Here is a 22,892-nt window from a genome sequence, read left to right as displayed (position 1 = left end):
TGTGTAGGCCAGGCCTGGTCACCTCAACTCCGCCCGCAAGGCCAGCGTGGAAATGACGGGCTCCTGGGCCACACAGCTCGTGCAGATTCCTCACCTCTGCCCTGTCACAGGGAACCCGCCCGCTCCGCACACCGCCCATGTTTTTCTTTCCAGCATGGCTCCCCAGGGACAGCTCTGGGAACCTCATGCCATGCGTTTTGGCAGAGAGCCACATGCCAGGCTCCTGGGGAGCCTCGCGCTGCACACAGGCAGGTAGGGAGAATCCTAATTTACAATACAGCAGCCCCTAGCCGCACGGCTGACTGTAATTTAGGACGGTGCTGTCACCCGGGTCATGGGGTCTGGGCTGCTCCTACCCCAGTGGACTTTTCAAGGGGAGCTTTCTCTGGGGCTGGGGTCTATGCAGGGGCCAGAGGGGTCGCGAAGAGCGGGGCTACTTCATGTCTTCCCTGAGTGACAGGGAATTTGACACTGCTTCCAGAGGGAGTGCAGTCTGGGGGCTATGGCCCCTGGAGATCCTAGGGTGGCCGACTGCAGTGAGGGGCGGGGGCCTCTGCCTGCCGCTGCTAGCACCTCCCCATGCCCCCCGAACCCCCAGCCCTTGATGGGGGCAGAGACACAGACCCAGTGTGGGTGGAAGGCCAGGCAGCTGATGGCACCGACCCGCTGGCCCATGAAGCCGTCGTAGTACTTGATATGGTTGATCAGCTCTCCGCTGCCGTTGTAGATGGCGGTGAACTGGTTCATGGAGCCACTGCATAGGAGAAGGCCTGGCGGTCAGCGCGGGGAGTGGGTGTGTCCATGGGGAGAGGGGGCTCCTCTCTGGTCACCCCCATGAGGGGGCTTGAGCCTCAAGGGCTGTGAGGCCAGGCAGGTGAGGAGCAGCAAAGGGGCCCCACACTCAGTCCCTCCACCCAGCTCTCCTCCACAGGCGTGGGGCTGGGTCATGGTGCCTGCTGTTTACACAGGGCCCGGGAGCTGTCTGGGCAGCGCGGGGAGGGGCAGAGAAGAGGCAGCACCTACCACGCAATCAGGTTTGCCTGGGGGTGGATGTCGAGCGCTGTCAGCCCCTTCACGATCTGCATGACGTTCACAGACTCCGGCAGCCGAGGGTCAAAGAAGCGCACATCCCCGTTGACGCTGCGGGAGTGGGTCGTGGGGATGCTGGGTGGGCATACTGGGGCCCCAGGATGCACCACGTGCAGTCAGGGGCCGTCCACATGTGCTATTCAAGGCCACGGTCCCCTGGACCCTCAGAGTGTCCAGGGAGGCCCCTGGATGGCACATGCACCCACCCCACTGACTCTGGCGCCAGGCCTGCTGCTGAGCCCCGGGGACCCCTCCCTACAGGCAGAAAAGGCCTAGCCGCTGAGGCACACAGCAGGGTGAGCAAAGACCTGGGGGAGGCTGTGAGTTATTTGTTCATTTCCGGCCGGATATTAGATTTTGCATAGCAGGGAATGTGGTGATGGGTGGGAGGGGAAGATAGGAGGTCACCTCTTCCTGCCCTGGGCCTGGCAGGCAGCGTTTTGAGAGCTGTGCTCTGTTTCCACATTACAAACAAAGGAAGAGCATCTCTTTGGAGAAATGGTGATTTTGTGATAGTAAATTACATTTGCTGTCCCTTTAACGGGCAAATAAATATCTGCCGCTCTCAGCACAGGATTTACCAGGCAGCAGGAATAGATTTATGGGCAGACGATGGATCTGCACGGTGATCCTGGCACATGCCTGGCAGATGCTGCTGTTGCGGAGAGGCTGTGCCCCGGTTGCCTCGTTCACCCCTCTCTCCTGCCGCCCACAGGACGCCTGCAGGCCAGGCTCTCCAGCGGGAGGACCTGCTGTCCCTGCCCTGGTGCTGGCCCTGACCTTTCTGGCCAGTCCCAGAGCAGAAGTTAATTACTACCCTGAAATGCCATATTTCCCAGCTGTTTAAATACCAAGGACATATTTTAGATGGAGGGAAAATAATGTTTTTACAGCAAAATGTCTCATGAATATTCCACGCTCATTACCTGACGCTCATGATGTGGCCCTCGGGGTGCTTCTGGAGGTAGGCCTTCACCACCCAGGCCGTGTGCTCCCGGTAGGTCATGACGCGGCTGGAGGGGAGGAAGGAGGGGTCAGGGCCCTGGCACAGCTGTGGCGTCCCTGACGCTCCGAGGCACCAGGACGGGAGGTAGAGTGGACTTTGTTTTGAGCAGAGGGAACCAGGCACTTATGTAAAGTGTCCACGGTCTGCCCATGCCCTGAGGTCAGCCCTCACTGTCTCAAGTTCGCCGCGAATGACTGAGTGATCCCGCACCACTGGCATGCCCCTCCATGGGCACCTCAGGCCATGCTGGGGCCTCGGCAGGCGGGGTGGCTGTCATGCCCTCTTGGGGCCCCAGGCACTGCCAGCCCCCCTACTAGGACTTCACATTGCATCTCCCTGTAGGTTTCAGGGCTGGGACTGAGAACCCCAGACTGTAAAGCTGTTGAAACAGAGGGACACGGGCTTTCCTGGAAGCCTGGTGTGGTCCATGACTGGCAGCGGGATTGGGATGCACGTGATGGGGAGGTGGGGTCAGAGTGTGACCCCCGGGAAGGGTCCAGGACACAGTCACACTCAGCACACACAGGTCTCTGCCCAGGGGTGCGCAGCAGCCCCCGTGTATCTGTCTCAGACCTCAGGCCAAAGAGGAGGTCTGGGGACCCCAGCGCCTCCCTCCCGGCCGCTCTGTGACCCTCAGCTCTTGTCCATTTGCCAGGTCACTGCCTTCCCAGGGAGGCTTCTTACAATAAGTCTGATTGACATTTGATTCACATACGTAAGAGTCTCCTGTAAGCATGTATTCACTGATTTGACACGTTTTTACAGCTGTGTGACCATCACACAATTTTAGAATATTTTCATCACCCCAGAAAGGAACCTTGCTCCCCCACTTCCATGATGGCTGCTTCTGGTGGGCAGTGTAGGTTTTCGGTGGGGACTCTCCTGCAGAGACCTGCAGGGACCATGAGAACCAGGGGCTGCCTTGGGCCCACTTGTCATCCAAGCCTCAGGCCCAAACTCCTGCCGGACTGGCTGGCGCCCCTGCTGGCTGCATGGGTCCATACTGGTCCTCCCGGCTGCTCCCAGCCCTGCACCCTCAGAGCCTCACTCTCTTCCTGCTGGTGTCACTGATGGGGTTCACCTGTGCTCAGGCCCAGCTCAGCCCCGTCCCCTGTCCGGTCCCCTCCCCCGAGGATCCCGTTAGCTCCTGTGGCTGCACACGGGCCCACCTGCTGCTCCCCATTCCATGGGACAAGGTGGGTGTTCAGTAAACATCACTTTGGAGCCCGGGCCTGCGGTCCCGTGGGCTCTGTCATTTACCAGCTCTGTGTGACAAGCATCTGGACCTCCATGCTCACCGGCCCACATGGGGCATGGGGCAGGGCCCCTGGGGGCCTCAGCCCAGGGCAGAGTGGCGGTGCCCAGAGCAGCCACGACCATGTGAACATGTGTGGCCCAGTGTCCACAAGTGTCCCTAACGCCATCTCCTCAGCTGTTCATGAGTTTGACCTGGGAGGCAGCAGCCTTATCTGTGTTCAGGGGGGAATGGAGACTGGGAAGGCAGCGCCTCGCCGAGATGTCCCCCCTCAGCCTGTGTTCAGAACAGCCCGTCCACGGCTGGTGGGAAGCTGTGCTCCTCCACGCGCTAGGGGGTGAGGCACTGGGGGAAGTGGCCGTCTGGCCCTGGGGGCTTGCTCCCCCTGAGCCCAGGAGATGGAGGGGTAGGCGAGGCCCAGTTACCATTCGCTGAGCGCCATCCTCCTGTCGTAGACGCGGATGGAGCCGTCGCCGAGCCCGGCCACAATGAGGGAGCGGTGGGAGTCGCAGGAGAGGCTCGTCACGCAGCTGTCGGCGCCCGTGGGGATGTCCTAGGGCCGACACAGACCCGTCAAGCACCCTGGGGTCAGGGCCCCGCCCGCACCAGCCGCCGGAGGAGCCGGGCCCAGAGGGAGTCAGGCTCCATCTGCCCGAGTTACAGCCCGGCACCCCGAGGCCCGCAGCCCAGAGGACACAGCCGTAAACACCTCTGTGCCCATTAAACTTTCCAACATCTCCCCTTCTCCTAAGAAGGAGGATGAAGCACATTTCAGCAGGAGGAATCTTCATCAGCTCCCTCTTAAACCTCCTGATTAGTTCAGGGAAGGGTCCAGGAGGAATCCTGCCACCCATAAACCATCCCCTCGCCTCTCCTCCTGACAGCTGTAAAAGCTGGAGAAGGGCAGGAGGTGTGATGAACGCTCAGCAGAAAAGAGCAGCAGACAAAAAAATGGGCCCCAAGAGGGGGAAAAGTGCTTTTCCAATCAGAAGTTGTTTGCAGCTCGGGCGCACACTAGGAAGAAATCCAACAGGGAAGGAAACCAAATCATTGTACCCGTTTAAAAGGTAGGAAGCAGCCTGATTGGGCCTGCTTTCCTCTGTCCCCCACCTCTGGGGACACCGCCTACTCAGAGCACTTCCATAGACCTTCATTCTTGGCCCTTGACCTTGAGGGCGAGTGGAGCTGGGGAGGACGGTGGGGTCTGTGCACACTGGCCCGCTGCGCCCCCAGGGAAGCCCCGCAAGGGACAGTGTGCTCACCTGCACCTTCATCTCTCGGTCTGTGTCCCAGATCCGGATGATCCGCACGTCTCCCGAGCTCATGAGGAGGCCGGTCTCCTGCTCCCAGTCCACCACCATCCCAGCTCCTGGAGAGATACCGATAGGCACCAGTGTCACCAAGGGCGCCTGGTCTGGGCAGTTGCTCAAGCAGCTGGTGCCAACCCATAGGGTGGGTCTCCAACCCCACACAAGCTTGAGGTTGGGGTGACAATTCAGAGCCTTCTCCATATCTCTGCTGTTTTCAGGCATCTGCCAGAGGGAGAGCAGGATCTCAGGGCCGTTTGTCCAAGATGCCCACCTTCCAGGACACCTGGCCATGACTGGCAGGTCTGGAGACTTGAGAAAGGGTGTCAGAGGCACACAGGTCTGAGTCCTCTGGGTCCTGCAGTTCCCTGCGGGTGAACAGCTTCGTGGCTGCCCCTCATGGAGGCAGGGGGCTGACCACAGACGATCAGTGGTGAACGAATCAAGGGGTAGCCCTTTCCTCAGACTGGGCGGGGTTAGGGGGGGCGCGGTGAGAACCTTCAGCCTCCCTAAGGGCAGCACTGACCTCACAGGAGGGACTCTAAAATAAGATTTAAAATGTTTACTTGTATTTCAAACATACAGAAAAAACACAACAGAAATCCCTGAACACACCACTCAGATCTAAGAGTTGCTAATTTTTTTTTTTTTTTTTGAGTTGCTAATATCTTGTCATTTTTACTTTTTTTTTTCTTGAAAAGAAATGAAATTTAAGACAATAAAAGCCTCACTTGCCTGCCCTTTCCCCAGATGAACTTCCCCCCTGCTGCAGATATCCTCCCAGGCCTGCCTCTGTGCATTCCAATGCAGGGCCATGTGTCCAAAACCACAAAATGCATCTCTTACATCTCAAAAGTTGCCGATTTAAACTGGGAGTATATTTTCTGGCAACTTGTGTTTTTTCTGTAAGGTCATATGGTGAGGTTTCACCCAAACCTATGAACGCAGATCTGGCTAATTCGTATAAATTTGTGGGTAACACGCTCTTGGAGAATGAGCCCTTCACATCTGTGACCCCCTGAGTGTGTAAGCCATGCCACCCTGACAACGTTTCCATGCTCCCTGTGTGGAAGGAGGCGGTGGAAGCACCAGGAAGGGGACATGTCCATCTGTGCTTCAACTTCCCCAGGAACGGCCATCCACTCCCAGAGCGGGTGCCAGCCTGCAGTCTCAGCAGAAATGGACACAGGGTGTGGTTTCCCTAAATCCTGGTCAGCATTGGTGTGTGAAGCCTGAACACCTTTAAATAATTAAAAAACTTATTTATTTCTATTTTTGGCTGTGCTGGGTCTTTGGTGCGGTGCAGGCTTTTCTCTAGTAGCAGAGAGCGGGGCTACTCTCCAATTGTAGCGTGTGGGTTTCTCACTGCGGTGACGTCCCTCACTGTGGAGCACAGGCTCTAGGCTGTATGGGCTTCAGCAGTTGGGGCAAGCAGGCTCTGTAGTCGCAGTTCTGGGCTCGAGAGCACAGGCTCAGTAGTTGTGGTGCACGGCCTTCGTTGCTCCAAGGCATGTGGGATCTTTCCGGATCAGCTATCGAACCTGTGTCTCTTGCATTGGCAGGTGGATTCTTTACCACTGAATCACCAGGGAAGGCCCCTGCGTATGTTTTTATATTCTGACACTGCTGGTTTAACTCATATACTGCAAATGTCCTTTCCTATTCTGTCACTGACATAGCTTCACGTATGTTTTCTTTGGTCACACCAAAGTCTAAACTGAAGTCACCGTGCTTTTTCATACATCTGTCTCTGCTTCTCGTGGCAGCAGCTCCTGTGTTTGCCTCTGTGGTTTTCCCTTCTCTCTCTGTGGGTGCCCACTCTTCTCCCAAATTCCTGAGCTGGAGGGCATGATTCTCCTATGTTCCCTTCAGGCTACAGAGTTCCATCCAAGTGCCTAATCTCCTCTTGAACCCCAGACTCTCATTTGTACACATCACTTCAGGTTCCTGCTCAGATCTGAGTCCCTCGACCCTTGCTCCAGAGACTCCCAGTGGCCTCCCAACTGGGCTCCCATTCTGCCCAAAAGGGACCAGCTTGGTCCTCTTACCTGGACCCTGTGCCTGGAACGCCCCTCTCCTGACACCCACACAACCCCTCCATATTGTGCTCAGTCACCTTCTCAACCACGCGAGGCTATGATGTCTCCGTTCCAGAGGCATCCCCTCCCACATCCCCTGCCCCGTCCTTCCTGTTTTGCCGGCAGCTGTTGTGTCTACTCTGCAGAAATGTCACCTCCCCACAACAAATGGACCAGCCTTTGTTTCACCTTTTAGAATGCAGTCTCTCCACTGCAACACCCCTGACCTCAGGCAGGAGGAAACACCCCAAAGTACTGTAAAGGTTTCCACAGGTGACAAGGCTGCAGGTATGGCAGATGAAACGGTATGACATGTGAGTCCCACTTCTGTCCGGGAAAGCCCAGGTCACACTGCGACCAGTCAGCCTACAAGCAGAGCCTGAAACCAGGCCACTGCTTCCCCTCATTATGTGCCTGGTGGGCATTACGTGAATGAATCACAGAGGATGCACCCACCCAGGACCGGACTTTGGGCACCAGGTCACTGCAGAGGCTCACAGACTCCTAAATCCATGGACCACTGCTGGGGTGGCCCGTGTTCTCAGGCATGCTTAACAGTCTGCTGGGAGCTCCGTGTTGGCCCTGAGGGGTTTTCAGGAGCAGTGTAATTAAGGAGCGGTCCTCCATTGAGAGCATGGGGCCAAGTGACATCTGGGATGCTCTGGGATCATGGGAACAAGTGCGGAGAATCCGGGGGGACCACACAAGGACTGGGAGGAGTCTCAGCCCCAAGCCTACGCAGGAAGCAGAGAGGAGGCTGTGGGCATTCCCAATGGAGCAAGAAGGCCCACCTGGCCTTCAGATGAAGCAGTGGCAGCTTCCTTCTCGCTGCATCTCCTTCATGGTGGATTCAGAGCTGGTAGGAGCCCTGCGTTAGGGCCCAGCCCAGTGACTTCATTTCACCTGGATCCTTCTCTCAAAACAGTTGCCCTCTGAGTGCTGGGGGTGAGGACTCCAGCACATGAATTTGGGGAGATAGAGCCCCCATCCAGGCCCCATGTCCCCATCTGCACGGAGGCACGGGAAGGTATGTCCGTGCAGCCGTCATATGATCTGGAGACACAGGTTACATGAGCTCTGAATCCCGTTTCAAATCTGGACTCTCTGATGTGGACTATCGAGCTTCACATTCTGGTTTAAACTAGTTCTAAAGCACGGTGAAGCCAGCAGAGGTAAGAAACGGGTTTCCTAGGGTTTTCCCGAGTGCTGTGCATGTTGGGGAGGCAAGTGCCCTGCATGTGCAGACAATTCTGGGCAAGGCTGTTTTCTGAGCTGGGCCTGTTTGTGGAAGCTGTGTCTCCTAAGACAGTGAGCTCCTATCCGTGGAAGAGTCTCAGACCAATGTAAAAACTGTTGGGATAAAAACAACAGTCTGCTCACATCCTGACCCACCTCCAGGAAGGTTCCTCTTCCTGCACCTCCTGGCCCCCACCTCATTCTCCTGCAGGTCTGGGGCCTTGGCTGGTCCTCCGGCCCACATCTGAATGTAATCACTGGCTTTCCTCCTTGAGACCTTTCCCAGCCAAGCCTGTGTCTCGACCTCTAGACACAGTGGAGGAGAGATGATCTGACTCATCACGAGTTGGGAGAAGATGGTAAAAAAAGGTGACACTCTTCCTTGATGTGTTGAATACAAGGAACAAAACTGATGGCTGTGATTTAAGTAAAATTCATAAGATAGGAACATCATGATCTTGAACTAGAGTGCAGATTCCAATCACTTTGTTCCTGGGGAGCATGGCCTCAGCAGTGTTCCCCTCCTTCCCCTTGCCCAGAGAAGTGACAGTGGTGGGGAGAGCCCCAGCCCCTGGTCCCCTGGCCCTTTCCTGTTTTTCAGGAGCAGGCAAGCTGCTCTGGGCTTCCCTCCAGAGGGTCCCTCCTCCTGGTCCATGCCGCTGCATTGAGGACACCAAGGGTGGTTAATGAACGGAGGCTGCGCGTGTGCTGCAGACTTTCTCCTGCTGGGCGGGCACCCTGAGCGCTCAAGAGCACAGTCCCTCTAGTGTGACGTTGCTCTCACTGCCCAGGAGCCAGGGGTGGGGTGGCCCTTGCCAGGAGGCAGAGATTCTCAGCTGACTTTATTCTGGATACGAGCCCTGCTCACATGTTCCTCTCCAAAAGCTGGCCAAAGAGGGGATTTCTTCATTAAAATATAGGCACATTGTGCAGGGAGGGTTGGAGAATAGCAAGCTCGAACGTGTAAGTCAGGGACCAGGCAGAACCCAGGCCCCGTAGACAATGAGAAGAAGAAACACGTTGTTTCAGAGGCTTGAGTCTCTGCGATGTCCATGATCAGCCCTCCAGGCTCAGCGGCCAGTCCAGACTGACCTCTAAGGACCCCCCAGTCTGGAATATGCCTTTGAGAACCAACACAGGGATCTGACCTCTAAGAGTGATGGTTCTAGAACTCCAAAGGAGGAAGGGCAGGTCCCCACTCCACCAGCACATGTGAAAACCTCAGACCTGTGGGATGGTGACCCCCACTGCCTCCCCAGGGATGCAGACGCAGCACCTCCCCATGAGGTAAGGCCCCTCTCAGAGCCTGTGAACACTTCTAGACACCTGGCAGGTTCAGAGGCTCAGGACTGGGCTGGCAACAGAAAGCTGGGCTATTCAGGGGCAAATGACTTCACCTAAACCTCTGTTTCTCACTTAGGGAGATGGCCCAGGACACTTGGCAGCTGTGAAGGATCAGAGCAGACCTGTGCAGGTGCTCCCTGTCAGTGGGGCTGGGCACACGTGTCCTGGGCAAGGAGGGAACTGTCATTCCCTGTGGCCCGTGTGCCTGCCCTGCGGGCCCACGGGAGCCACCACCCGGCCTTGTGTTCTGGCTCCAGCCTTGAGAGGGCCTCTCGCTAAGATTCGATTCCGGATGCCTGTGACGCCAGAGGAGGTGTGCAGGTGGGAGAGAAGGGCAGCTGTGACCCTCCCAGCCCCACCAGCTACCCCAGCACTCTGTGGCTGGTGCCCTGCTTGCTGCCCAGCTCACTGCCCAGCTGCTCCAGGTGACGAATACCAACAACTGACCGAGGCCCAAGGTTTACATCCAGTTCACACGCGGGTGCTGGATGATCTGTTCCCTGTCCTCTGGGGTCACTGCTGCCCTCCACGCAGGTGACAGCCAGGGGTCTGGGCCGCTCTCCTCCAGGTGCCCCAGGGAAAGGCTGTGAGAGGCGTTCCCTGGTTTCTCTTCAGGGTTTTGGGGCAAGTGACCCTGTCGCTCCTCTGAGGCCCTTTCTGAGAGAACCCCTCCTGGTTACCGCCACTGCTATCACTGTTGGTGGGAAGCAGAGGAGTGAAGATGGAGTCAGTCCTGGGTTTTCTCCGTTTTTGCTTCATTTTGAACTTTTTACTACAAGAGTCCTTTGTAAAATATCAAACTGTGAGTTTGTACGTTTGTAAGGACATCTTGTTCTTAGCTCCTTCTCCATCCCTCCAGTTCTGGTGGCACGAGGGACCCTGTCAGACCCGTGGCCACCACTGCCTTCCTCCAAGGAACCCTTGTGGAGAGACGGAGAGGTCACCACAGGGTTGGTCACACTCTAAACTCAGATGCTGCAAGTTAAAGGTCAAGAATTCTATCTGCTGCCAGGATTCATAAGGCTCCATCTCTTTACAATTTACCCCACTAGTGAAATCGGGAGAGAAAAGGACTCATTTCGAGCATGTGTATTTTAAGTTTGCCAACCCAGTGTGTGCATAGACAACTGCAGACGGGCGTTTTGGTAACTATCAGATTTATATATGGATTTTCAGATGGAAGCAGATGCTTTAGGAAACTCTGCATTCTTTGGAGAAATGTCTATTTAGTTCTTTGGCCCAATATATGGAATTTAGAAAGATGATAACAATAACTCTGTGTACGAGACAGCAAAAGAGACACTGATGTATGGAACAGTCTTATGGACTCTGTGGGAGAGGGAGAGGGTGGGAAGATTTGGGAGAATGGCATTGAAACATGTAAAATATCATGTATGAAACGAGATGCCAGTCCAGGTTCAATGCACGATACTGGATGCTTGGGGCTAGTGCACTGGGACGACCCAGAGGGATGGTATGGGGAGGGAGGAGGGAGGAGGGTTCAGGATGGGGAGCACATGTATACCTGTGATGGATTCATTTTGATATTTGGCAAAACTAATACAATTATGTAAAGTTTAAAAATAAAATAAAATTAAAAATAAAAAAAAGAAACTCTGCATTCAATTCTGAGAAATATTCTCTTTGAAGAAATTTGGTGGGAACACAAATCTCACTTTGGAATGACATCTATCTCTGTCCTAATGGAATCGTGAGACGTCTTCCCTGGGAGCCTGAGAGCTGCGCCATCCTTACTCTAGCAGATGTAGACTGGGATTATTCCCGTTCCAAGGCTGCTGTGAAGGTGGCATGGAGCACGGAACTGAACTGTCCTCGAGCCAGTCCAGAGTGAGGCCACTACGGAGGCCGGGAGGCGCGACCACGAGGCCTCGGCTCCCAGGGACAGTCCTGTCTACGGCTCTCACTGAGGTCTCTTTCCAGAGCTGCATGCAGCCACCTCATTCATCCCATGAGATCTGAGTGTTCAACAAGTGAGGTCTTTTGTATCAGAGGAGAGTATGCAGATGAAGGAATAAGAAAAACCACAGCCCTGACCCTCTGCCGCCTGAGAGCACGGTGGGCAAAAGAATGTTGTTGCGCAGAGCAGAGGAGCCGGCTCCCGCCCAGCCCTCACAGATAAGGGGAAGGCACTCACCTCCCTGCTTATTGTGGTCAAGAAAGATTGAGACCTTTCGGGCCAGACCTGTGAGGAAACAGGGATTATGGGCTTGATGCAAGGGGAAGCCGGCCAGCCAGAGCCAAATCAGCCAGAATTAAACACACCACAGAGTCAGGGAGCACCATGAAGGAAACGGGGTGGGGATGGGGGGGCAGACAGTGGCCCGGGCCACGGCTGCAGTTGGAAGACAAGGGCCAAAGTACCTACGAACTTGAAAACTCAACAACTGGAGGTTTTAGCTAAAAAAAGACTCAAGATGGGAAATCAGAAGGTGCTGAGACTCAAGGGAAACGTGGCCTGACATGCGTGGCACTTCCAGCGAGGGGCAGTTAATGGCCAGTCACACACACGGTTAGTGTGGCCCAACTGGCAGGAGCTGACCCACTGGCCACGGCCGGAGGAGCGGAGGTAACCCTCTGTCTAGGTCCTGAGTGAGGACGGCTCTTCATTCACGAGGCCCTGGGTTGGTGAGGAGGCCTCTGGGGAATGGTGCTTATGTCCAGGTGACTATGGGCACCTTGGCCTGACGATGGGTGGTACCACCACAGGTTCTATTTCAGAACATGGCTCACTCAGCTCCAGGGGATGGCCAGGGACCCAGACTGACTTCAGTTCTCCTGACTGCAGGGGATCCCCATGAGGGGAGTGTCCCCAGGTTAACTGCATGAGCATGCACAGGAGCATACGTGTTCACATGTGCACATGCATGCATGCGTGTCCATGCCTGGGTACACATGTACACAGTGAGTCAGGGGCATGCTAAGATGACGCGGAGGCCCTGCACGTTTCACACAACTTCCAAAAGGCAGGGGTAGGGCTCCTGCAAGAAACAGTCTCTTTAGTCCCAAACCACTGGTTCAGATCTTTGCAAACAGGCTGCCACGACAGCGACCTGGTGAGTGAGTTCTGAGCTGGACAGCACACAGGAGAACCTCACAGGCAGAGTTTCCCCACTGCTCAGGAGGCGCCAAGTCCTCCCTCCCAAGTGCCTTACATGCCAGTGTTCACAGATGAGACCCCCATGACCTCTGGAGCTGAAGGACAAGGTGGGCTGGGCCTTGCAGGGTGCAGAGCTGTGTAGGATCCCCTGTCACAGGTGCGTGGAGGAGTTGATGATGGCAACCCCTCCCCTCAGGGTGCCTCATCCCCACAACACAGCTCAAGGCTGCCTGGGACCCGAGACCAGGCGGAGGACCTCCCTGTGCAGCACAGGGAGTTTCACATGCCCGGGAGGTAATCCAGAGCAGGAAGTGGGGGCTGTTGCTTCTGCCTGACAAGGTCCCGGGGGACCACAGCCAGGACTCTGAAGGGCCTCACGCTGTAGGGGGGGCCCCAGACGCTGATAAGCAATGGCCTTAGAAGCTGCTAGTTCTCCCCTCAGAATCACGACCAACAGCTCTGTGATTGTTGTCAGAGGCCAAGATGAGTGAAGAGAAAGATAGCAGGTACTGATGGGCAGAAGGCACCCAGAAATTCACCAGCCTCGCCCCTTGGTTACTGAGCTTGAGCTCCTGAAATAGAAATTATAATTGGGGTCTCTCTGGCCCTGCTGGGGTTGCAGTCCCTGTGCTGCAGAGGGAAGCTGTGGAGGCTGGAGGGTGCAGGGGTCCCTGGTTCTCAGGGCGCCCCTCCCGGGCCCTGCCACACACAAGCCCGTCCTGTCCTGACCCTTTAAAGCAGCTGGCCCCCAGGTGCCCTGCCCCTTCTACCTCCCACTCCTCCAGAAAGAACGAGAAGTAACATTTTCCTTTTTGCTAAGTTCACTGCTGCCCGGTCAGACGAACTCTGGCTTAGCTGCCGAGGAGTGCCCGCTCCAAGAACCCCTCACCCCTCCTGCTGACAAAGACTTGGAGGTAAGACCCTCACCAGCCCTCACCAACAACGCCTGTCCTGGGAGATTTCTGAGACCCAGGAAAGGGGGCGGGTCCAGTAGGAAGGAGTCTGTAAGAAACGCACGTCCGTCTACATCAGTGGAACCCACTCACAAGGAAGGGCTGCAGCGCACACCTGGGCCAGGAGCGGCTCCCCACACGCAGGTGACGTCTGGGGGGACAGTGCAGGGGTGCCCCAGGGCTGTGCTGCTGTCAGCTCAGCTAGACCCCGTCACCCCACCTGCATGTTGACTCCTGGACAGGCAGCTCCTCTCACCTTCACTGGAGCAAAGGCAAGCGACGCTGTGGGCAAATAAACCACAGATACATCATTTGGGGGTGGCAGGTATTTGGGGGCTACAGGTAGGTGGACCATTGTAAAAGGAAAAGGCTAGACAACAGCATATTCACTGGGCCACAAGTGGGCTCCCCACCTTCCCATCCTCTGGCCCAGCTGGAAGCCTGACCCTGCTCTCTACCAGCTCCTGCCTTCCCCACACAGGGGTCTGCGAACGGCTGGAGCCTGGGACAGGTTGCCTGCTGGGATGGCAGCAGGAAGCTAAGGACTGAAGACCATGACTCAACTTGCCCAGCATATCCTGCAATGTGAGGGTGAGCACCTGAGGACCACGGGGAGGCCGTCAGCCACCTGCTCTGCTGGAGCCTCAGCACAGGCCTAGGGTGGGGCCGGTGGCTGAGCGGGTGGAAGGTGGGGGCGCTGCAGGGCAGAGAACAGGAAAAAGCAAGAGAGAGATGGAGGGACCCTGTGATGGCAGCTGTCATCCATGGGAGCACAGGACCGGGCTCACAGGAGCCAAGGCAACAAAAAAACGGCTGTGTTGGGGCTTGTGGGATTTGATACACAACTACTTTGTCTCTGAAGAAAATGTAAAAACACTTAAAATATTAACATATAAGGAAGTGTCTGCTGTGGAGCTGGCCGTGCCCCTGAGGGCACTTAGATGGAGGAGAGAGAAGCAGCCACGCAAGCACCTGATTGCTTCTCAAGGCCACGGAGAGACCCCAGGTGGGTGGAGGGGGATGGGGCGATGAACAGCAAGCCGCTCTTGCCTCCATCTGGCAGGGGCTTTGCAATCACACTGGAGGGTGGCTCTGGAAATCCAGACCGATGGCCACATAAACGCTCACACAGTGAGCGCCAGGCTGAGGGGCGCAGACCTCCCGATAATGGGCCTGGACCCAGAGACTGGCAGGTGGTGTGGGCATCTCTCAGCCTGGCTGTGGCATGGCCGTGCCCACCAACAGGCAGCACACAGAGTGGGGTCTGGTGGACACTGCAGCCACACCTCCTTCAGCCCAGAGCGGGCAGGCGGTGCACTGGCCTCTGCCGAGGACCAGACGCTACCAGGGTGCCTGCTGTGTGCTCCTCACTGAGAGCGGATTATTCTGGGTATGAGGGGCACAGGATGCAGCCCCAGACCCCGCCGTGCCCATGCTCTCACAATCAACACACGCTTCAAGCCAAGGACAGGGGCTGCGGGCTGCTCAGAACTCGGCAAGAGACACACACACACACACACACACCCCCTCCCCTTCACCTCGCTGCAAGCAGAGTCTCCCAAGAGGGAAGCTGGTTGGGTCGGGACTCAGGGGCTCCGAGTGGACCGACTTCCTGCAGGACCCCAGGAGCACCCACCTCGGGTGGTGGGCAGCATGTCCGAGAGTCCCTGCCAGGCTGTCACCATTTCTGGGTTCTTTTCCAAATCAGCAAAGTTCTTCCAGACCCTGATGGCACCGTCATCTTGGGGAGAGGAGAAAGGAGATTAAAACGCAGGCCTGGCTGCTCTGGGAAGGGGAGGAGGCCCCTTTCTTGGGGGTGCCGGAGGACACAGGCTGCTCAGGCCCACACCAGGCAGCCTGAGGGACAGACGGTTCTCTCATCCGGGGAGGAGCCACACACAGGCAGTGTGAGACCTCTTCCGACCTGACTTGGGGCTTCAGGGTGGAGCCCCCACCTCAGCATTCCCGATTTCCCCCACCACCACGGGCATCATCTGCCAAGAAGAGCTGGTCTCTCACAGGGACAGGGCCTCTCTCCTCACCCCGTCACATGACTCAGGAGACTGGTGGGACGCCCCTCCCCGCCTCTCCAGCCCCAGGACGGGGCAGAGGTCCCAGTGTTCTCCAGCATATGGGCAGCCAGGTGGGCCTGAGTGTGGGGCCACCACCTGTCTGCTGGTCTGTCTGTCCTTCCTTCCTTCCTCCTGGTGTTGCTGTTCCTAGGACCCTGTTCTCTGGCCTCACTAGCCCGTCATGGACAACCTGGCCTTGAGCTGCAGAGGGAGTTCAAGGTCACCTGGGGACACACTGGGGAACTCGCGTCGAGCAGAGTCCCTGGCTCTGCCATCTGCTGATCCGCCCCAATCTCTGCTGAGACGTGACGTCTCCCTGCTCTAGAACTTAGGCCTCATGCTGCTTCTCCACTGGGACCTGACTCCCAAAGGGCCCTTGGTCCCTCTGCCATGTCTGCTGTTTCCAAGGAATCACCTCTCTGCATCCTCTTTGAAGCTCAGATAGGCTCATTGTGACCCGTTGTCAAATGCCCCGCAGACCCTACTGGCTCCTGCACCACTGTGGGGTTTGTCTTCCCCTCCCTGCCTGAGGCCTGCTGGGGGGCTGCCTTGGGGCTGGGGTTGGACTCTGTTTTCCTGGGGAGGGCTGCCAGCAGGACCTCTCCCCCTAGGTGTGCCTGTCATGATGGTGGCCTCCACTTGGGACTGGTCAGTCCCCTTTATCAAAAGAAACAACTGAGGTCACAGGCACCTTGCTGCCAATTTGTGCTGGGGCCCTGCACCTGTCCCCTGCCACCTCTGCATCAGGGTTTAGGTCCCCACCATGGGAACCTACTCACCTGTGGCTGTGAGCAGGAGGGAGCAATCCTGGCCATTCAGATACTCCATGGCCGTGACCCTTGTGTACCGAGGGTTTCCGTTGTGGAAATAATCCAGCTTCTCCCCTTTCTCCCAGTCCCAAAAGCTTCAGGGAATAACAGAGAAATACGGTGAGTGATCAGGGAGGAACAAATGAAAGCCACAAGGAAATACCACCTGACACCCAGCAGGTCAGCCACCAGCAAACCAGAGAAGGACAAGTGTCGTCAGAATGTGGAGAAACTGGAACCCTGTGCCCTACTGGTAGCAATGTGAGATGGTGCAGCCGCCACGCAGAGCAAGAGCGGTTCCTCAAGATGACTGAACACTGAAGTACTACGTGTCCAGGATCCCACCTCTGTGTACATATTCAAGAGATGTGCACCCAGGTCATAGCGTGTCACTCATAATAGCCAAAGGATGGAGGCAACCCAAGTGCCCACTGATGGATGAAGGAGGAAACAAAATGTGATCCACACGCTTGGACCACTATTCCATCTTAAAAGGGAAGGAAGCTCTGACACCTGCTACAGCACGAATGAACCTTGCGGATGGTATGTTAAGTGAAATAAGCCAATCACAAAAGGACAAATACTAGATGATTCCACTCATTTGAGGTTCCCAGAACAGACAAATTCCCAGAGACAGAAAGTTGAGTGGTGGATGCTGGGCCTGGGGAGTGGGGAGGGGGAGTCAGTGTTTAATGGGGACACAGTTTCAGCTTGGGGTGATGAAAAAGTCCTGGAGGTGGACGGTGGTGACGGCTGCCCAACAAGGTGAAAGCACTCAATGCCACTAAACTGCAAGCTTAAAAGTGGAGAAGACAGTAAATTTTATGCTATGTATAAAAAAGGAGAAGAATAAGAAATAGGTAAGAATTCTGTCCATTTTATCAGCTATAAAAATAATCGTCCCCATGGTCTCTCCCATCAAGTGTGCACTTTCTCAGCGACATAAGGGCAACAGTCGCTATGAGTTAAAGTGGTGTCTTGTTACTGACGCTTTCCCTTTGCACACTTGCTGCCCTTGCACCTAAGCGGGTCCCTAACATGCCCTGTCACTGGGGGGTCCTAACGAGCCCCTGTGCTCTGCTCTCTGTTCATTGCACAGGAACAGCCCCATCTTAGTGCCTGAAGCTCCGGTCCTGGCCCACATGGAACTGTGGTCAGGCCTCTGGAGCACCCGTGGTAACGTGGCCAAGTGCAGCCCTGGGAGGGTGTGGGCAGCACCAGGAGGAGAGACATCTGCCGGCAAGTTCTCTAGCCCCCACCCCCAAAGCAGCCCAGAGGCTTGGGGTGAGGCGCTTCCACGCCTGGACGGGGCAGGGGGTGTCCTGCCCACACCCCCTGGGGCTACTTGTTCTCCACCTGAAAGGCCAGCCCCATAAGTACCCCCATACCAGATGCTGTCTTTGTCAGCGACGGCCACGCATGGTGTAAAGGGGTGAAACTTGACCACGGAGGGGACGCCAGGGTTCCTGTTCAGAAATATCTGGTCGTCCAGCCTTGTGATACCTGCCGAGGGAAACATAGGACGATGGGCCTCAATTTGCAGTAAACGTCACTGCCGTGTTTTGCCAAGGCTGACGCCAGCCGCTCGTATCTGGGGGGTTGGGAGGGGCCCAGAGGGAAGCAGGAGGCAGAGTGTGGGCGGGCTCCTGAGGGTGGGGCTGCCTCCGTGCAGACAGGCTGGCATCCGACTCACGCTTACGACAGCCCGTCGGCAATATTCAGAGCAGTGCACGCAGGTTAAGGTTTTCTGAAAAGAATGTCACAGATTTTGGAATAAAGTTCAGTAAGGCGGCGATTCGGAACTCAGACCCAAGACTAAAGCTTTGGTTTGGCCATCACTGTCCGTAACCCAGCCAACTCCTGTGTGGAGGCGGGGGCCTCCAGTATGGAAAGGCGGGAACCTTGAAATGACGGAAAGACAGCTGATCAAGAGTCACACAGAGGACGTGAATGGGGATCTGCTCCCCAGGCCCCAACACAGGTACCTGGGAAAAACTGCTATGGCCCTGAAGGAGCTCTAGAAGAGCAACGAAAAGAGGATACCAGTGTGGGGAGCATCAGATGGGTTCCCACATGTTATCTGCAGAAGGATGCAGGCTCATGCAGAGGAGCCAGGCGTGTGGCCCCTGTACCTGCCCGTCGTGGAGGGCAAGCAGCCCCCACAACACTCAGCCCCGGGGTCACCCCCTCCTTGGCCACTGGAAGCTGGTCTTGGGTGACACAGAGGAGAGCGACTGTGGCGCTCGTGCTTCGTGAACCTGGCACCTGCTGGGTGAGCTGCTATCACCCACGATTTCAGGCTTTTTCGCCTCCCTTTGCTAAAAAAGCTAACACTGAAAACCACTCAATCATCAGGATGGGGTTAAACTAACAGGCAAACAGGCCTGGGAACGTTTAACTATTGCCCAGAGATGCCCTCCCCCTCAGCCATGGGTTCCCCAGGGAGGGCGTGTAATTTGACCCAGGAAAGATGAAGGGACACCCAGGTCCTGAGTCACTGCAGGCATTCTGCACACACGCACAGATCTGGGCACGATGGTGAGGTTGCAGCATCACGGGGGCTGGCTGGAGGGGTCACAGATAAGGGAGGCGGCATTAACTTTCCCAGCTCATCTCCTGGGGCCTCGCGGACTCGTCTAATGACTTTGCTGGGCCCGTAGGCGATATTCCACGATTCACATCCTTCCCAGCACATGGCTGGCCTCAGATGAAACCACCACTTCACAGAGTCCAGGCTCTGAGCGCTACAGGCAGTGCAGGAGGCTGTGGCCTTGCTAGTGGCCCTGCCCTCTCTGCCCACGTCTGCCGGCGGTGAGGCTCTTGCCTGCAAGCTCACTTGCCAAGGTCTCCAGCAGCTCAGCAGTTCCTTTCGGTGTGTGTCAGACAAACAGATCTTTTCCCCACAAAGACTGGAAAAGAGAACCCCTGACCCTAATTTACAAAGATGATTTTTTTCTTTTCTGTCTGCAAAACCTGGTTGGTTCTCAAATGACCGGCTCTAATTTCACTCCCTGTGCAATGCTGACCGAAACACCACCAGCCAAGTGTGGCCTTTACTGCCTTCAGATGTTCGCTGTGTGCGGCAGACTGGCTCCCAGGCCGCCTGTGGGTACAGGGAAACCAATTTGTCCTGCTGTCCCCTTTGGTAGGCCTGGGGTCTAAAGAACCACAGACTTCCAAGAAAATAGGTCCTTGACACCATAATTCAAAGAGCTCCTATCAAGCTGGGCGGCTCAAGCTCTCCTGGAAAAACTGGCAGACTTTGAATTCTACATCCCTGGGGGCTTTACATCTAGAATGCGCCTTCACAGAGGTGAGTTACAAACAACCAAGATTGGTTTTAGCAGAAGTGACCCTGCATTAATGGAATGTGACCCTAGCATCTCAATGAGAGCACTGTGAATGCGCTCGAAGTGCTTCTGAAACAGCATTGCTTCTGGAAGTGCTTGGGGGGCACCAGGCCTGGGCAGGTGGGCCAGGGATGAGATCCCGCCTCCAGGCTGCCTGCAGGTAGGGATGGGCTCATGGATCCTCAGCCGCAACTTTAAATAGTAACCCATAATACAAAAAAATTCTCTGGTGGTCCAGTGGCTAAGACTCCATGCTCCCAATGTGGGGGGCCCAGGTTCGATCCCTGTTCAGGGAACTAGATCCCACATGCTATACGCCACAACTAAAAAGATCCTGCTTGCTGCAAGTGAAACCTTGCATAGCCAAATAAATAAATAAATTTTAAAAAATTAAAAAAAAAAAGTAACCCTTAATAATCAAGGGAATTTGACACCACAGGGAGAGAAGGTCATGAAAATAATTCCACAAAAGTGTGAGGAGTCTGCTTATCTACTCTGTGCAGCACCCAGGGAGCATCATCCACTGCCCAAAGCTGGCCCAGCAACAAGGACTCAGGCAGAGCTGGAAGACCAGCCCACCCACAGCTGTGGGATTGAGTTGGCTCCTGAGCCCTGGGGGCTGTACTGCCGGGAAAGAGGGAGGCGAAGGCTTGTCCCTGGGTGGGGGAGCTGCCCAGTGCTCTGGCCCTGTCCTAACCACAGGGTGGAGCCCCTTGGCTGCCCCCTCCCACCTGGCCTCAGTGCCTGAGGGTAGGGGGCTGCTGCAGCTGACATAAGGGGGACCCATGACACAGCAGCCCTCCCTGTGGCAGCCCACGTCCCCGCACTGGTGAGGTGGGGTGGGGCTGGAGGGTATGCAAAGTGGGGAGTTAGGGTACCTGTTGGCAAATTTAGTAAAAGGTTTGGTCAAAATGTGACTGATATACAGGCTTGGGGTAATAGGGAGCAATTATCTGGGGGCCATGTGGGGTCCAGGCAAATACAACCAGGGCCTGATGTTTGTCTTCTGTCCCCATGGTGAGGACACAGGCCACCCTGCTGTGGACCCCAGGGCTGCAGAGGGCTTGCTCCCTTCTCTCTGGAAACGACAAAAGGCAGAAGCCACGACTGTCCCAGAGGCCGCCAGTCAGACAGGAGCTTCCTTGGACGATGATCCCAGAGAGCCTCCACGTCTCCCTGGGGACAAGGCCTTCCTGGGCAGGTGAGTGGTGCCCCACGGTGGCACCCCTTCCTCCCTGGAGCATCTCCGCCAGCCTCATTCCTCGCCCGCACCAGGGCAAGTGGGGGCCGGCTCACTGCCCGCGGTGGCCCCTGGGGACACCCCTTACCCTTCTGGATGAGCTGTTGCGCCTGCTTCCGGACACGGGTGTTCCGCAGAAACCGCCACTCCCGCTCCTTGCGGATCTGACTCTCCAGGTCATGCTCTTCCGGAATCTCCAACAATTAAAAAAAAGAAAATTAAGACAATTATTTCCAAATGAGAGGGTTCCCCCTCTGCAGGTGCAGAAGAAACCTGGTTCTCTGGTCGGTCCAGTGCCCAACAGCAGTCAGAGCAGACCCTTACAGTCAGAGGGTGGTCACCAAGCTCCCGAACCTGCTTCCCTCCCTGTGCTGGGGGCATTGCACCCTGCTGACAGCTGGGTGTGGAGATTCTGGGACCCGGGACCGGGACCTGGGACCCGGGGGAGGGCTGGCTGGCTTGGGGACATGGAGCAGAGACTTAGGAAGCCCCTGCCTCTGACAGCCCAACCGTAGAGGCCAGAAGCTGTCACACTCTGACAGGGCAGCGAGGGGGCCGCTTTCAAAGCAGACAGAATTTGAGGGGGAGGTGCAGGGATAAGGGCCAGGTGTTTCCTGCAGGAGGGGACATAACGGGCTCTGCTGTGCTGGACACTAGATTGACTCCTTTGTACCCTTAAATGCAAAATCAGAAAAAGATGTGGTGTGCTCAGAGAGGTTTGCTTTTATTCTGATGCCAAAGGGAAACGAAGCCTCTGGTTAGAAGATGAACGCACTCATGAGAAGTGACAGAGGGCAGCAGGCACGGTAGTGCTGCCCCCTGGGGCCGGAGAGGCAGCCTGGGCCTGAGGGCGGGGCCTTCTCACCCCTGGCGGGCAGGAGCTACTGCCCGCCAGGCTCCACCTAACACAGCAAAGGGGCAAAGCTGGCATCAGATTCCATGTGGGTGGAGAGTGAGGAAGGAGCTTCTACCCTATGCCTGGGAACTTCTGCCTTCCTTCATCAGCTTCTGCATATGAAGTATGTGGAAGCTGGAACAGTCCCCTTTCCTGGATAAGGGCCCTTCTTGCTTCATGGCATGTGGGTCATGTCTAGGAGAGGGCCACACTTAGCAAACAGTAAGTTAGGATTTAAGTTTACTATATTCAGAACATAATCACTTGTTGTGTAAAAACGATGTATCTCCTTCGTCATACAGTCAACTTGCCTAACTCTGGTTGCCTGCTTGAGAACTCAGACCTGTAAAGTTCTCAGATATAAAAGGAATCAAATAAACTTGGAAAAACCCTACTTCCTCTTGGCTGAGAGCTAACCTGCCTTGTACTCAGCCAGGTAACACTGCACAGGCAGAGGGAGCCCATATTCAATATTTTAAAAGTCATCTTCTCTGCTGGAGAAAGCATCAGGATGACGAATGGTGAACGTGGTCACGTGTACGTGCCTGTGTGTGTGCAAGCACAGCTGAGAAGATGGGAAGCAGTTATTACACGAAATGGTCACGGAGCACTTTTGTGTCTTCTTAAATGCTCCGTGTTATCTCTGATCACAAACAAACAACCCGAAACCTCATCTCATCCCTGTGCACAGACCAGAGGGGTCTGTGTTCCAGGATTTCACTGCTACAGTCCTGTCTTTTTTCTCTTAAAAATCACAAACCCACAGCCAGCAAAACAGCAAAGATATCCTGACACGGAGACAACAGAAGAAAAGTCACCTAGAGCCTCCAGAGCAGTTAGTGTTGTAGACATAACCCCACGAAGGCACTTGGGATAGATGGTGGGTTTTTACCAGCTGGTTTTGTTTCATGACAATCCAGAGATTACTGGAAAAGAAATTACAGATAACCAATAACATAGAGTGATAAAAAGAAAACCTCCAGATGAAAAGAAGACAGAATCAGAATGAAGCTCTGGTTTCTGCAGGTTTAGAGGAAGGGTCTGGAAGCAGGGAGGGAGTGGGACAGACAGAAAGGAAGTTCTCCATGTGGTGAGGGCAGGCAGGAGGAAGGAAGGGGGCAGGAGGCAGCTGTGCGTGGG

At 55.7% G+C, this 22,892-nt stretch overlaps 1 protein-coding gene across 2 annotated transcripts in view; it reads right to left on the bottom strand.

The window, feature by feature from the left end:
* The window catches only part of RPTOR (regulatory associated protein of MTOR, complex 1), a 322,527-nt gene that overhangs the window by 1,633 nt on the left and 298,002 nt on the right, over window positions 1-22,892 (bottom strand). The window contains exons 25-34 of one of the 2 annotated variants that reach the window (XM_010856300.1): window positions 20,946-21,051; window positions 17,656-17,770; window positions 16,238-16,362; window positions 15,023-15,127; window positions 11,471-11,518; window positions 4,613-4,719; window positions 3,776-3,903; window positions 2,016-2,102; window positions 1,024-1,140; window positions 625-754 (exon numbers count right to left, since the gene is read on the bottom strand). In XM_010856300.1, coding sequence (XP_010854602.1) covers window positions 625-754; window positions 1,024-1,140; window positions 2,016-2,102; window positions 3,776-3,903; window positions 4,613-4,719; window positions 11,471-11,518; window positions 15,023-15,127; window positions 16,238-16,362; window positions 17,656-17,770; window positions 20,946-21,051 — 1,068 coding nt within the window. The remainder of the gene's footprint in view (window positions 1-624; window positions 755-1,023; window positions 1,141-2,015; window positions 2,103-3,775; window positions 3,904-4,612; window positions 4,720-11,470; window positions 11,519-15,022; window positions 15,128-16,237; window positions 16,363-17,655; window positions 17,771-20,945; window positions 21,052-22,892) is intronic. The other variant, XM_010856301.1, reaches the window with a different exon arrangement.

The sequence above is a fragment of the Bison bison genome, unplaced genomic scaffold (assembly GCF_000754665.1).
Source record: "Bison bison bison isolate TAMUID 2011002044 unplaced genomic scaffold, Bison_UMD1.0 scf7180017864371, whole genome shotgun sequence".
NCBI classification, from domain to species: Eukaryota; Metazoa; Chordata; class Mammalia; order Artiodactyla; family Bovidae; genus Bison; species Bison bison.
This window is presented reverse-complemented; position numbering and strand designations above follow the sequence as displayed.